At 39.7% G+C, this 16,058-nt stretch overlaps 1 protein-coding gene across 1 annotated transcript in view; it reads left to right on the forward strand.

The window, feature by feature from the left end:
- The window catches only part of MYH15 (myosin heavy chain 15), a 164,827-nt gene that overhangs the window by 53,263 nt on the left and 95,506 nt on the right, over positions 1-16,058 (forward strand). The window contains 4 exon segments of the mRNA XM_049709855.1: positions 6,988-7,104; positions 7,715-7,885; positions 15,033-15,068; positions 15,070-15,213. Coding sequence (XP_049565812.1) covers positions 6,988-7,104; positions 7,715-7,885; positions 15,033-15,068; positions 15,070-15,213 — 468 coding nt within the window.

A 16,058-nucleotide genomic window follows, 5' to 3' on the forward strand; every position in this document is an offset into this window, starting at 1 on the left:
CTCCCAGAGATCTCCATCTCAACACTAAGACCTAGCTCCACTCAACAACCGGCAAGCTACAGTGCTGGACACCCTATGCAAAACAATGAGAAAGACAGGAACACAACCCCACCCCTTAGGAGAGAGGCTGCCTAAAATCATAAGGTCACAGCCACCCTGAAACACACAGCCAGACGTGGTGCTGCCCACCAGAAAGACAAAATCTAGCCTCATCCACCAGAAGACAGGCACTAGTCCCCTCGACCAGGGAGCCTACACAACCCACTGAACAAACCTTAGCCACTGGGGGCAGACACCAAAAACAACTAGAACTATGAAACTGCAGCCTGTGAAAAGGAGACTGCAAACACAGTAAGTTAAGCAAAATGAGAAGACAGAGAAACACACAGGAGATAAAGGAGCAAGGTAAAAACCCACCAGACCAAACAAATGAAGAGGAAATAGGCAGTCTACCTGAAAAAGAATTCAGAGTAGTGATAGTAAAGATGATCCAAAATCTTGGAAATAGAATGGAGAAAAAACGAGAAACGTTTAACAAGGACTTAGAAGAACTAAAGAGCAAACAAACAATGATGAACATTATTGAATAAATGAAGTTAAAAATTCTCTAGAAAGAATCAATAGCAGAATAACCGAGGCAGAAGAATGGATAAGTGACCAGGAAGATAAAATAGTGGAAATAATTACTGTAGAGCAGAATAAAGAAAAGGGAATGAAAAGAATTGAGGACAGTCTTGGACACCACTGCGACAACATTAAACACACCAACATTCGAATTATAGGGGTCCCAGAAGAAGAAGGGAAAAAGAAATATACTGAGAAAATGTTTGAAGATATTATAGTTGAAAACTTCCCTAATATGGGAAAGGAAATAGTCAATCAATTCCAGGAAGTGCAGAGAGTCCCATACAGGAGAAATCCAAGGAGAAACATGTCAAGACACATATTAATCAAACTACTGAAAATTAAATACAAAGAAAAAATATTAAAAGCAGCAAGGGAAAACAGCAAATAATATACAAGGGAATCCCCATAAGGTTAACAGCTGATCTTAGAGCAGAAACTCTGCAAACCAAAAGGGAGTGGCAAGACATATTTAAAGTGGTGAAAGGGAAAAACTTATAACCAAGATTACTCTACCCAGCAAGGATCTCATTCAGATTTGTTGGAGAAATTAAAACCTTTATAGACAAGCAAAGGCTAAGAGAATTCAGCACCACCAAAGCAGCTTTACAACAAATTCTAAAAGAACTTCTCTAGGCAGGAAACACAAGAGAAGGAAAAGACCTACAATAACAAACTCAAAACAATTAAGAAAATGGTAATAGGAACATACATATCGATGATTACCTTAAATGTAAATGGATTAAATGCTCCCACCAAAAGACATAGACTAGCTGAATGGATACAAAAACAAGATCCGTACATAGGCTGTCTACACGAGACCCAATTCAGACCTAGGGGCACATGCAGACCAAAAGTGAGGGGATGGAAAAAGATATTCCATTCTCTAGTAGGTCTGCATCTTTATTTCCATCCTGCTCCTAGGTTCTTCATGATCATTTTTTTTTATAGATTCTGTATATATATGGAATATATATATATATATATATATATATATATATATATATATACATTTTTCTCTTTCTGACTTAATTCACTCTGTATGACAGACTCTAGGTCCATCCACTTCACTACAAATAACTCAATTTCATTTCTTTTTATGGCTGAGTAATATTCCATTGTATATATGTTCACATCTTCTTTATCTATTCATCTGTTGATAGACACTTAGGTTGCTTCCATGTCATGCCTATTGTAATGCCTAAGGAGGCATTGTCTCCTTAGGCAGGTTTATTCCTAGGTACTTTATTCTTTTTGTTGCAGTGGTAAATGGGAGTGTTTCCTTAATTTCTCTTTCAGATTTTTCATCATTAATATATAGGAATGCAAGAGATTTTTGTGCATTAATTTTATATCCTGCTACTTTACCAAATTCATTTATTAGCTCTAGTAGTTTTGTGGTAGCATCTTTAGGATTCTGTATTTATAGTGTCATGTCATCTGCAAACAGTGACAGCTTTACTTCTTCTTTTCTGATTTGGATTCCTTTTGTTTCTTTTTCTTCTCTGATTGCTGTGGCTAAAACTTCCAAAACAATGTTGAATAATAGTGGTGAGAATGGACAACCTTGTCTTGTTGCTGATCTTAGAGGAAATGGTTTCAGTTTTTCACCATTGAGAATAATGTTGGCTGTGGATTTGTCATATATGGCATTTATTATGTTGAGGTAAGTCAAGTTCCCTCTTTGCCTACTTTCTGGAGGATTTTTATCATAAATGGGTGTTGAAGTTTGTTGAAGGCTTTTTCTGCATCTATTGAGATGATCATATGGTTTTTATTCTTCAATTTTTAATGTGGTTTATCACACTGATTGATTTGCATATATTGAAGACTCCTTGCATTCCTGGGATAAACTGCACTTGATCATGGTGTATGATCCTTTTAATGTGCTGTTGGATTCTGTTTGCTAGTATTTTGTTGAGGATTTTTGCATCTATGTTCATCAGTGATATTGGCCTGTAGTTTTCTTGTTTGTGACATCTTTGTCTGGTTTTGTTATCAGGGTGATGGTGGCCTTGTAGAATGAGTTTGGGGTTTGTTCCTCCCTCTGCTATATTTTGGAAGAGTTTGAGAAGGATAGGTGTTAGCTCTTCTCTAAATGTTTGGTAGAATTTGCCTGTGAAGCCATCTGGTCCTGGGTTTTTATCTGTTGGAAGATTTTTAATCACAGTCTCAATTTCAGTCCTTGTGATTGGTGTGTTTATAGTTTCTATTTCTTCCTTGTTCAGTCTCAGATGGTTGTGCTTTTCTAAGAATTTGTCCATGTCTTTTAGGTCATCCATTTTTTTGGCATAGAGTTGCTTGTAGTAATGTCTCATGATCCTTTGTATTTCTGCAGTGTCAGTTGTTACTTCTCCTTTTTTATTTCTAATTCTGGTGATTTGAGCCTTCTTCCTTTTTTTCTTGAGGAATCTGACCAATGGTTTATCAATTTTATCTTCACAAAGAACCAGCTTTTAGTTTTACTGATCTTTGCCATTGTTTCCCTTGTTTCTCTTTCAGTTATTTCTGATCTGATCTTTATGACTTCCTTCCTTCTGCCAACTTCAGGGTTTTTTGGTTCCTCTTTCTCTAATTGCTTTAGGTGTAAGTTTAGGTTGTTTATTTGAGATTCCTCCTGTTTCTTAAGGTAGGACTCTATTGCCATAAACTTCCATCTTAGAACTGCCTTTGCTGCATCCCACAGGTTTTGGATTGTTGTGGTTTCATTGTCATTTGTTTATAAGTATTTTTTTATTTCCTCTTTGATTTCTTCAGTGATCTCTTGGTTATTAAGTAGTGTATTGTTTACCCTCCATGTGTTTGTATTTTTTACCGATTTTTTCCTGTAATTGATATCTGGTTTCATAGTGTTGTGGTCAGAAAAGATACTTGATATGATTTCAATTTTCTTAAGTTTACCAAGGCTTGATTTGTGACCCAAGATATGGTCTATCCTGGAGAATGTTCCATGAGCACTTGAGAAGAAAGTGTATTCTGTTGTTTTTAGATGGAATGTCCTATAAATATCAATTAAGTCCATCTTGTTTAATGTATCATTTAAAGCTTGTGTTTGCTTATTTATTTTCTTTTTGGTTGATCTGTCCATTGGTGAAAGTGGGGTGTTAAAGTCCCCTACTATGATTGTGTTACTGTCATTTTCCCCTTTTTTGGCTGTTAGCATTTGCCTTATATATTGTGGTGCTCCTTTGTTGGGTTCATAAGTATTTACAATTGTTATATCTTCTTCTCCAATTGGTCCCTTGATCATTATTTAGTGTCCTTCTTTGTCTCTTGTAATAGTCTTTGTGTTAAAGTCTATTTTGTCTGATATGATTGCTACTCCAGCTTTCTTTTGATTTCCATTTGCATGGAATATCTTTTTCCATCCCCTCACTTTTAGTTTGTATGTGTCCCTAGGTCTGACATGGGTCTCGTGTAGACAGCCTATGTATGGGCCTTGTTTTTGTATCCATTCAGCCAGTCTATGTCTTTTGGTAGGAGCATTTAATCCATTTACATTTAAGGTAATTATCGATATGTATGTTCCTATTACCATTTTCTTAATTGTTTTGAGTTTGTTATTGTAGGTCTTTTCCTTCTCTTGTGTTTCCTGCCTAGAGAAGTTCTTTTAGAATTTGTTGTAAAGCTTCTTTGGTGGTGCTGAATTCTCTTAGCTTTTGCTTGTCTGTAAAGGTTTTAATTTCTCTGTCAAATCTGAATGAGATCGTTGCTGGGTAGAGTAATCTTGGTTGTAGTTTTTTCCCTTTCATCATTTTAAATATGTCCTGCCCCTGCCTTCTGGCCTGCAGAGTTTCTGCTCTAAGATCAGCTGTTAACCTTATGGGGATTTCTTGTATGGTATTTGTTGTTTGTCCCTTGCTGCTTTTAATATTTTTTCTTTGTATTTAATTTTCAGTAGTTTGATTAATATGTGTCTTGGCGTGTTTCTCCTTGGTTTTATCCTGTATGGGACTCTCTGCACTTCCTGGACTTGACTAATTACTTCCTTTCCCATGTTAGGGAAGCTTTCAACTATAATCTCTTCAAATATTTTCTCAGTCCCTTTCTTTTTCTCTTCTTCTTCTGGGACCCCTATAATTCGAATACTGGTGCATTTTATGTTGTCCCAGAGGTCTGTGAGACTGTCCTCTATTATCTTCATTCTTTTCTCTTCATTCTGCTCTGCAGAAGTTATTTCCACTATTTTGTCTTCCAGGTCACTTATCCATTCTTCTGCCTCAGTTTTTCTGCTACTGATTCCTTCTAGAGAAGTTTTAAGTTCATTTATTGTGTTGTTCATCATTGTTTGTTTGCTCTTTCGTTCTTCTGGGTCCTTGTTAAAAGTTTCTTGTATATTCTCCATTCTATTTCCAAGATTTTGGATTATCTCCACTATCATTACTCTGAATTCTTTTTCAGGTAGACTGCCTATTTCCTCTTCATTTGTTCGGTCTGGTGGGTTTTTACCTAGCTCCTTCATCTGCTTTGTGTTTCTTTGTATTCACATTTTGCTTCACTTACTGTGTTTGGGGTCTACTTTTCGCAGGCTGAAGGTTTGTAGTTCCTGTTGTTTTTGGTGTCTGCCCCCAGTGGCTAAGGTTGGTTCAGTGGATTATGTAGGCTTCCTGGTGGAGGGGTCTAGTGCCTTTGTTCTGATAGATGAGACTGGATCTTGTCTTTCTGGTTGGCAGGTCTGCGTCTGGTGGTGTGTTTTGTGGTGTCTGTGACCTTAATATTATTTTAGGGAGGCTCTCTGCTAATGGGTGGCTTGTGTTCCTGTCTTGCTAGTTGTTTTTCATAGGATGTCCAGCACTGTAGCTTGCTGTTCATTGAGTGGAGCTGGGTCTTGATGTTGAAAATGAGATCTGTGGGAGATTTTCGCCGTTTGATATTACGTGGAGCTGGGAGGTCTCTGGTGGACGAATGTCCTGAACTTGGCTCTCCCACCTCAGAGGCACAAATCTGACACCTAGCCAGAGCACCAAGATGCTGTCATCCACACAGCTCAGAATAAAAGGGAGAAAACAGAAGGAAAGAATGAGAAAAATAAAACAAAGTTATTAAAATAAAAAATAATTATTAAATATAAAAAAATTTAAAAAGTAATAAAAAATAAGAAAGAAAGAAAAGAGCAACCAAAGCAAAAAACAAATCCACCAATTACAAGTGCTAAAAACTATACTAAAAAAAAAAGAAAGAAAAATTTGATGGACAGAACCCTAGGACACATGGTAAAAGCAAAGCTATACAGACAAAATCACACACAGAAGCATACACATACACACTCACAAAAAGAGAAAAAGGGAAAAAATATATATATATCATTGCTCCCAAACTCCACCTCCTCAATTTGGGTTGATTCGTTGTCTATTAGGGTATTCCACAGATGCAGGGTGCATCAAGTTGATTGTGGAGATTTAATCCGCTGCTCCTGAGGCTGCTGGGAGAAATTTCCCTCTCTTTTCTTTGTTCGCACAGCTCCCGGGGTTCAGCTTTGGATTTGGACCCACCTCTGTGGTAGGTCACCGAAGGCGTCTGTTGTTCGCTCAGACAGGACGGGGTTAAAGGAGCCGCTGATGCGGGGGCTCTGGCTCATTCAGGGCAGGGGGAGGGAGGGGCACGGAGTGCGGGGCGAGCCTGCGGCGGCAGAGGCCAGCGTGACGTTGCACAAGCCTGAGGTTCCCCGTACGTTCTCCCGGGGAAGTTGTCCCTGGATCACGGGACCCTGGCAGTGGCAGGCTGCACAGGCTCCCGTCTCTGGGGTCCGTGCTGATAGCCGCGGCTCGCACCCGTCTCTGGAGCTCATTTAGGCGGTGCTCTGAATCCCCTCTCTTCGCGCACCAGGAAACAAAGAGGGAAGAAAAAGTCTCTTGCCTCTTCGGCACCTCCAGACTTTCCCGGACTCCCTCCCAGCTAGCTGTGGCGCACTAGCCCCCTTCAGGCTTTGTTCACGCAGCCAACCCCAGTCCTCTCCCTGCGCTCCGACCGAAGCCCGAGCCTCAACTCGCAGCCCCTGCCCGCCCCGGTGGGTGAGCAGACAAGCCTCTCGAGCTGGTGAGTGCTGGTTGGCACCGATCCTCTGTGCGGGAATCTCTCCGCTTTGCCCTCTGCACCCCTGTTGCTGCGCTCTCCTCCGTGGCTCTGAAGCTTCACCCCTGCCACCTCATGTCCCCACCAGTGAAGGGGCTTCCTAGTGTGTGGAAACCTTTCCTCCTTCACAGTTCCCTCCCACTGGTGCAGGTCCCGTCCCTATTCTTTTGTCTCTGTTTTCCCTTTTTTCTTTTGCCCTACCCAGGTACGTGGGGAGTTTCTTACCTTTTGGGAGGTCTGAGGTCTTCTGCCAGCGTTCAGTAGGTGTTCTGTAGGAGTTGTTCCACGTGTAGATGTATTTCTGATGTATTTGTGGGGAGGAAGGTGATCTCCATGTCTTACTTGTTCGCCATCTTGAAGCTAATCTTCATTGGCATTCTTGACATCGTTGGTTTTGAGATGCTTAATGTAAGTATATTTAGTAAGAATGAAGTCAATGTATATTTACAAGGAGATTAGACTATGTGAATTGAATTTCAGAAAATTTAGTCAAAGCATGGTGAGATTCATTCTGTGCAAACCTGAAGAGTTACTTTGGTTGGAAAAAGCTATTATTAATAGTAGCAAATAACAATAACTATTATTATAATTAATAGTGCTAAGAAATTAATTCAGCCTTAAATAGAGGTAAATAAAGACATCTTTTATGATTTTGAATTGTAGTATCATTAAGTGTTATTTGACTGTCATAATCTTTAGTTTGCAGGTATAGATGAAGGAGGTAAGAATTTAATTGTGCTATTTTTACTTATTGGGTCTACTTGCCAACATATGATAGTGGTTATGGTTTTCTCTTTACATTTTTGCAAGTGGACCTCAATTTTATTTCATTTTTTTATTGAGTTATATTTGACAACTAAAAAATGTATATATTTAAGTAGCACAACTTAATGATTTGGTGCACATATACACTGTGAAATAATCACCACAATTAAGTTAATTAACCATCACCTTCAATAATAACCATTTTCTCAATTTTATTTTTATCTCTTCTTCCTACCTAATCACAGCCTTGAAGTATAACAGCCTTGAAGAAATTTGCATTAATTTTACCATTGAAAATTTACAACAGTTCTTCAGTCAGCACATGCTGGTTTTGAAGCAAGAGGAAAAGAGGAGAGAAGGCATTGACTGGGTGTCCATTGAGTTTGTCCTGGACTTGCAAGCCTGCAAAGATCTCATTGAGAAGGTGATGCGTGTTTTTCTCCTCATCCATCTTCGTTTAAGACTTGTCCCTGCCTGCCATGTTGATCCATGTCAGGACCCAGGCTCTGTGAAGGGGATGGGAAATAGGGCAGGAGAGCTCTGCACATTTTCTCTTAATGTTCTTTTTTGTGCAGCACCGTGGCATCGCAACTAAACTCTCACGTCAGTTACCTACTCCATCATCTCTAACTCACACTGTCGCTACACATTTGCTGCTTACGCATGACCTCCACTGTTAATAGGTGAGGAAGCTTGTTGAGATGAAAAAGGGTCCTGTTCTTGACTGGAAAAACACAGAGCTGAAAAGATGAACCCTGTAGGGCCTGGCTGATTAACATAAGGTGCATGAGTAGACCCAGAGCAGCTTAACAAAATTTGGCAAATTAGCATGCAAACAAACCATTGCCATAAATCCTCAAGGCCTCTACCTTGAAGGATGTAGTTTGTTCATTTAATTGGACAAGTACCAGTTAGTTTAAGTAATTTATGACAATACTTCATGGCTTATTAGTAAATTAGCTGCAGTGTATGGTTTCTGAATTCGATGATGTTCCTCTACTTTGAACTATTTCCATGTGTTCTGGAAAAGATAAACCAGATTTTCTGGGGAAATTCAGTATGGTTTTTCCTGTGGCTTTGTCCAAGGGAGCAACCATGGTGGGGTGTGAGCAGCTACATGCCCTTGTGTCTTGCTATAGCCATGGATTGCAGTGAATTCTGGACACAGGTCTAGGAAGCTATGCTGTGCTGTCACATCTGATTCTCAGCAATCCTGTCAGGAAGGGGCAAGGGTGACTGACCTTTCACTGTCCTTTGTGGGGTCCAGATTGTATCGATCACTGTCCCACCCATTTTATACGTTAGACTTAGATGAAACTAAATCTTCCTTGATAGTAGCCATTATTCCTAACAGGAGTGGACATCACATTGATTTTTCTTGTTTTATAACCAGTGAACTTCCTGGGGGGAGGACAGGCTGATTAAAAAAATAATGATAATGAACCAGCTTGTGAGCTGATTAAAAATAATGATAATAATGACCTAACCATGATCTGGTAAATATTTGGTGGCATTATTAAAGCTATAGTTTCCTAATTAGAAATGAAACAATAGAACTGGAGCCCCTTCTAGGGGCAGATTTATCTTTGGGCAGTTGTCACCTATAATATCTACTTACTCTGATTATGACAAGATACTGTGTTCAGGCAGGAAGGTGGGATGCAGACATTATTCAGATCCTAATAGCCCTGTGAATGCTGCTGATTTGTAGTTGATCTGAAGCCTGTTATCTTATTTATGACAAGGTTATTCTAAATAAGACACTAGCAACCTAGATGTAATTTCCTGTTGTACTTTCTACTGATATGATAAAATGAGAAAAAAGAAACAAAACTGAGCAGATGATAGAAGGAAAAGATAAGTCTTTGGTTTCCTGTGAATGATTTCAAAGGTGTTCAGGTCAGGCAAATGCAGAATACCAAAATGTTTCTTGAAACGATTCTATATTTTGAAAAGATCATTGTCTTTGCTCAGGTACGTGAAGGAAATTTGTAGGAAATATTAATGATCAAACTCACTCCTTGAAACAGAATGCATCATGGGAAGTTTTCAAAGGAACTAAAATACATCAGTACATGTAATATGTCTTATAGAATGCATCTGTGTGTGTGTATATCAGGAAAAGAGAGATTTTCATACATGTAAGTTTTGTGTTTTTACAGGTACAGAAAAGTTTATATCAAACTAAAAAAAAGTATTTTCATACCAACTTTGTTAATTTGGTCTTCAAACATACAGTAATCTTCTATACATATGCAGTGAACAGATCTATTACAGGATTAGCTCACACTTATCTGATTACTTGAAATGTTCTAGTTTGTTTAGAACTTGAGCATCAATAATTTACATATCAAAGTATTAACATTGATTACATTTATGGTTTTACATTAGGTATTGGTAAAGAGATTCTTTTTATTATTTTTTAAAACAAATACATCCAAAATTATATATTTAAAAACTGTTGCCCCTTCAATGAGTCACCTTGAGAGGCTACGTCCTTCTTCCAACAATTCAGCCCTTTTGGAAAAAGTCCCTCATGGGACAGGGATTGGGATAAATTGTTAGATTGTCACTATCTTTGAGAGAAAATTAACTTTAATACTGATCATCTTAACTGTTTTCGAGTCCAGACTGTATTACCAACTTTGTCACATTTTTCACCTTATTTGTCTGACTTGACCCAAATAACTTGTGATTGTTTCTATGCAATGATCCATGGTCAGACAACAGGATGTTTCCACATGCCAATAGTCAAAGGTGTCAGATATCCCATAGAAGTTTCTAAAATATTTAAATCCTGGTAGCATCCTGGCAATGACTGTTGTTGTCTCCCAAGTAGAGTTCTTTGGATATGCTAATTCTGGTGTTTTTATTATAAAATGAATCACATTAATATCTAGTTAGTTATCCCTTGTATGCACATGAATATTTTCTTTAAACATATAACATTGTGTTTTTTGGCTCACAACTCTTACTTTCTGCCTAACTATTGCCCACAGCAAAGCAGCCCAGGTCCCAAAGCTTGAACCTGTATGTCTTAGTGTTCGCCTATCAATCAATTCCTTAACAGAAATTTGCTGAGGACCTAGATTTTAGTCACCTCAGGGCCTACTCTGCTAAGGGTTGTGAGAAACACAAACCAGAGACATCATCCTGGCACTCAAGGTACTGAGGATATAATTGCAAAGATGTCATAAGACCAAAATTTTACTAGTTTCCAAAGTTTAACAAGTAAATATATTTAGCAACTACTTATTTTGATCAATTCCTCCTCACTCCACAGGTGAGAGAGGGATTCCTATCCTAGTGTTATGGGAATGGCTGAACATATGACCCCTGACACTGGACAGATGAGATTGACAGCAGCTTATAAGTCACATATACTCACAGCCTGGGGGAGGAGGACACTGCCTGCCATGTGAGGTCACATGGAAGTTACACTTGGGAGCAGAATGAAAAAGCGAGAGCTGTGGGAGCCGGGCTTTGTAGTAATAATAGGGTGAGGTGACACTGATTCCCACTGGAGGATGTGATTGTCTTGTTTGAATATGGGCTTGCAGGTAACTGAAATCCCTTGCTCAAGAATAAGCAGGCTCGGGACTTCCCTGTTGGCGCAGTGGTTAAGAATCCACCTGCCAGTGCAGGGGACATGGGTTGGAGCCCTGGTCCGGGAAGATCCCACATGCCCGCAGAGCAACTAAGCCCGTGCACCACAACTACTGAGCCTGCGCTCTAGAGCCCATGAGACACAACTACTGAGCCCGTGTGCCACAACTACTGAAGCCTGCACGCCTAGAGCCCGTGCTCCGCAACAAGAGAAGCCACTGCAATGAGAAGCCAGTGCACCACAGCGAAGAGTAGCCCCTGCTCGCTGCAACTAGAGAAAGCCCGTGTGCAGCAACAAAGATTCAATGCAGCCAAAAATAAATAAATAAATAAAATTAAAAAAAAAAAAAAAGAAGAAGCAGGCTCTGTGCCTGTTCCCATGATAAAGAATGTTGCATGGCTGGAGGACCTAACCCACTGTAGAACATGGGGAAGGGAACCCCTGATCAGGTCATTTGAGGCTTTCCTGGTGTTCCCCTGATGTCAAAGCCCACAAAATATTGGACCTTAATTTTAGGCCTAATACTACATTACTATTTATAAAACTTTGAATGAAATGCTGTGGAAAACTTAAGCATTTGTTAAAAATAGCCCTTGCCCTTAGGATGTATGCAGTCAAATAGGATATTTGTAAGTCTAATAAATGTAGAAATATGTGTCAGGATAAATGCAGTAAAGGCACAGACAAAGGCCCACAGAGCTCAGAAGAGCAGAGGTCACCTCTGCCTGCAGGAATCTAGGAAGGCCTGCTGGGAAGGGGGGTAAATTTTCAACTGGGTCTGAAGAAATGGATATGATTTCAGCAGGTGAAAAGAGGAAGATAGTGAGCATGTGAAGGGACAGGCAAGAGCAAAGCCTTAGAGACAGGAAAGCAATGGACACATTTCAAAATCTGCTTAGAGCTCGGAGTATACAAACGGAAGTATCTAGAAGTAAAAACGGAGGGTCAGGCTGTGAAGGGATCTTAATGAATTTTGACAGTTGTTTAGGCAATGGGGAGCCAGAGAAGTTTCCACATCGGGCAATGGGGCAGTCATAGATGCTTGGGTTTAATCTGGTGGGTTTATGTATGGGGTCTGGGATGGGAGGAAAGCTAGAGTTAGGGCAATTAAGAATCTATTACAGCAGGTGAGAAATAGAAGCCCTGAATCAGGACAGCAGACATGGAAATAATAAGAAAGTAACAGATGTAAAAAGAGAGGAAGGCAGAATTGATAAGATTTGAAGAAGGAGAGGTTACAGCATTAATGTTCAGAGTCAGGGCAACTGACTTAGACCATATACTGTGTGCTAGAAGACAATTGATGCTACGGGACAGAACATAATTACTTTTTTTCCTGACCTATTTGGAAATTAATTTGCTAGAAGGCCTCAAATTTATTAGGGGTTTTATACTTCCTAAGCATTGGAGAAATAGAGAAGACCCTGAAGAAATAGCGTTTTTTCCCTCCTCAGTGGTTTAATTGTTACGTTTTGAGCTGTGACATCTACTTGCTTTGCATAAAACATCCATTCATCTCCAAACAGAAGATGGCTTCATTGGTGCCCCAGGGACACGATGGTCCTCATGTATGGAAGGTGGCTCTACTGGAGATGGGGGCTGCTGCTCCCTGTGAGGCTTTGCCACATCCCTCTTGTTAACAGGCACCATCCCAGGAGATGCTTACATTTTTAAATGATTCATTCTAGTGTTCACTGAAGGTTGACTATTTCTGTGGTAGGAAAATATGCAATACAAGATGGAGTCCACACCTCTAAGACCCTGTACCGGTGACTCAATTGTTTAGTTTTATCAGGTTCTCCTTCCTCCTGCTTGTTCTCCTCCACATTTCTCACTTTGCCAAGAACTTGCAAGGTCAGTGCTGCCAGGAGCAAGACTTTGCATATTTACTCACTGCATCATCCCCCACCTGGATGCTTGGGAGGAAAGAAGATGTGCCAGAGCCCTTCAGTACAAGAGTTATTGATGGAATGTCATTCAATACATTTTCTATAAAGTGTAGATTCTAAGTCTATGAGACTAGACAAAAGAGGTAGAAAACCATAGTCCGTATATTAGAATGATAGACTCAGGTGGATAAAAAACATGTTCTTCAAGGATGTAATAATCCAAATTAGACCCATTCGTATGCTCCAGTGGCATAATTTTGAACAAAGGATTCTAAACCACAAACAAATTTTCCTTTCATATATCACCCAGCCAGAGCCTTGACTCGAAGTTGGTGTGTTCCTTCTCCATGAAAATATTCAAGCATAGGCTAACTTACTTTTTAGAGAGAAATTGTAAATGGAATTCAAGGAGCTTTTCGGTGGGTTGGGCCAGACCTATGTCTCTCCCAAACCTGAGCATTTGTGGTTCTTAGGTACAAAGGATTGGTAGAGAATCATGAAATCTATGTTGTTGGACCAAGGGGTCATGGTTCTATCTTGGAACTCTCATGATATTTTCTGTTTGCTTTGTAGTCTACATATTATGTGCATGTCTTGTCTTCTCAGTTAGATGCTCTGCAGCCAGAGCCCATGTCTGATTCTTCTGTTATAACCCAAAGTGTTTGGTACAGTGATTTGTTCATAGAAGGCATTTCAAAAATGTTTGTGGAGTAGATAAATGAACATACAAATCCACAAATAGATTCGCAAATGTAGGAATCCTTCATCTTTCCCCCCCACCCATACCTGTTTTTCCCCATCTGTATATACCCTATATTGGTTAATGGCAGCATCCACTACCCATTTGCTCAAACCAAAACCTGGTCATCCTTCCTCTTTCTACTACACCCCACGTTCTATCCATCAGCAAGCTATGACTCAGCTCTACTCTCCACCAGCATCACGTTTCAGTGACCTCTCACAGTCTCCAACGCTATCAATCAACTAGATCAGCGTTCAGCAAACTATGACCCTGTGGGCCAAAGTCAGCCTGTAGCCTATTTTTGTAAATAAAGTTTGAATGCAACATTGTCACACCTGTTTTATTTACATATCGTCAATTAGTGCTTTCAGGACTGAAATGACTGAGTTGATGGCAAAGGAGCAGCAGAGACTCTGTGGCCCACAAAGTCTAAGAGCTTTACTATATGGCCCTTTAGAGAAAAAGCTTTCTGATGCTGTCATCAGTTTTCTATCACATATCCTTTCTTGGTTGCTTTTTTAAACAACCCTTTAAACATGTAAAAACCATTATTAGCTCACCGGCTTTCCAATACAGACCATAGGCAGGATTAGCCCATAGGCTTTACTTTGCCAACCCCTTCCTAAACAAATAATCCTTTTCAAGTATTAATTAGATCACATCACTTAAAAAATCTCCAAAGGCCTCCCATTACACTTAAAGTAAAATCCAAATGTCTTACCATGGCCTATAAAGCCTTTGGGATCCAGTACTGCATCTCTCCTTCCACACACTCTCTCCGACTAGCTCTGCTCTGTCCACACTTGCCTCTGGTAGGACCTGAAATTTGCCAAGTGTGCTCCTGCCTCAGGGCCTTTGCACTCTTCATTTTTCTGCCCAGTACAGTTGTGCACAGGTCTTCTCAGGATTTTCTCTTCTCATTCAGGTCAGAGGGTTTTACTGGACTCTCCTACTAAAATAGCTCTCACATAGCCCCAGTCATTCTCTCTCTTTACTTTGCATGATTTCTTCAGAGCCTTTATGGGAAACTAAGTTATTTATTTAGTGTTTACTTGTTTATTGTCTGTCTGCTCCACTAGAATGTAAGTACCCTGAGGACAGACACTTTGTGAATGTGGCTCATGGCTTCATCCCCAGCTCCTGCTGGTGCCTGGTACCTAGTAGGTATTTAATAAATATTTGTTGAATGGATGATTGGCTAATTATATGTAGTGAAGCTCCTTTCTCCTTGTCAACTAATTAGGTTCATAGGAAAGAACTTACATTGACCCTCTACTGAAAATACTGCTTACTGGTGTTTTTTTCAGCTGCTGTTCATCTGTATCTCCAACAGCCAATGGGCATCTTTTCCATCCTTGAAGAGGAATGTTATGTTTCATCAGGCTGCAGATGTGACTTTCAAGACCAAACTTTCTGACAACCATTTTGGAAAGCCAGTTCATTTCCAGAAGCCCAAGCCTGACAATAAGAAGAAAGATGAAGCTCACTTTGACCTTGTCCATTGTGCAGGAGTGGTAAGTTACCTCTAGACCCTCAGCCCTGAATTTTCCTGCCTCTGTTTCAAATGTACTCAGCCCAAATCCTTAGATAATATATAAGTAAAGTTTAGATTAAAGAGATGAACAAAATAAATCTCAGGTCCCGAAAAAAAGTTGGTGTAGCCTTTTAGCACTTAGGATATGAAACACCCATACTATAAAAACAGAGGTCAAAAATCTCAAAATCGACTCTGTCACCCCAACTCAAAGTAAGACAGCTTCAGAAAGTTATGGAGACCATCAAAGACATGGGCTTTTCCTTACTTGTCCTTCCTTTCAACTTAACATTGTGTGAACGAGTGATTTCAATTGATCTTTTTATTGAAGATTTTTTTCCCCTTCTCTCATAAAGAGTACTGTGAAGTAATGGTCTCCAAACTATGACCAACAAAGATTCCTAATAACCCTCACTCCCTCTCCTCATTTCCCCACTGGAGTGTGTGTGTGTGTATGTGTGCGTGCACATGCCCCTTCTTTCTGCTTTTATGCTTCTGGTCAGTAATTCTGAATGGCACAAAAAGAGAACTGACGAAGGATAAAATAATACTTTGACCTAAAAATGACCTGCCAGTTGTACCTAGATATGCTTGTAAATCTCTTCTTTGATATCCTTGAATATTAATTATAATGATATTTATAGTAAAATATCATTGATAATGTTTTTGGAATGCTCACTGTGTGTCAGAGACAGTTGTTTTATTGCATCTGTTCTTGCCTATGAAGGAGGGCTGATGTGAATTGTTTCTCCTGGAAATGTCATCTATTTCTTCCTCCCTCTCCTTGGTGTTTCTTTCCCTCCCTGATTCTTTCTCCCTCTCCCT

The sequence above is a fragment of the Orcinus orca genome, chromosome 5 (genome assembly GCF_937001465.1).
Source record: "Orcinus orca chromosome 5, mOrcOrc1.1, whole genome shotgun sequence".
Classification (NCBI taxonomy): Eukaryota; Metazoa; Chordata; class Mammalia; order Artiodactyla; family Delphinidae; genus Orcinus; species Orcinus orca.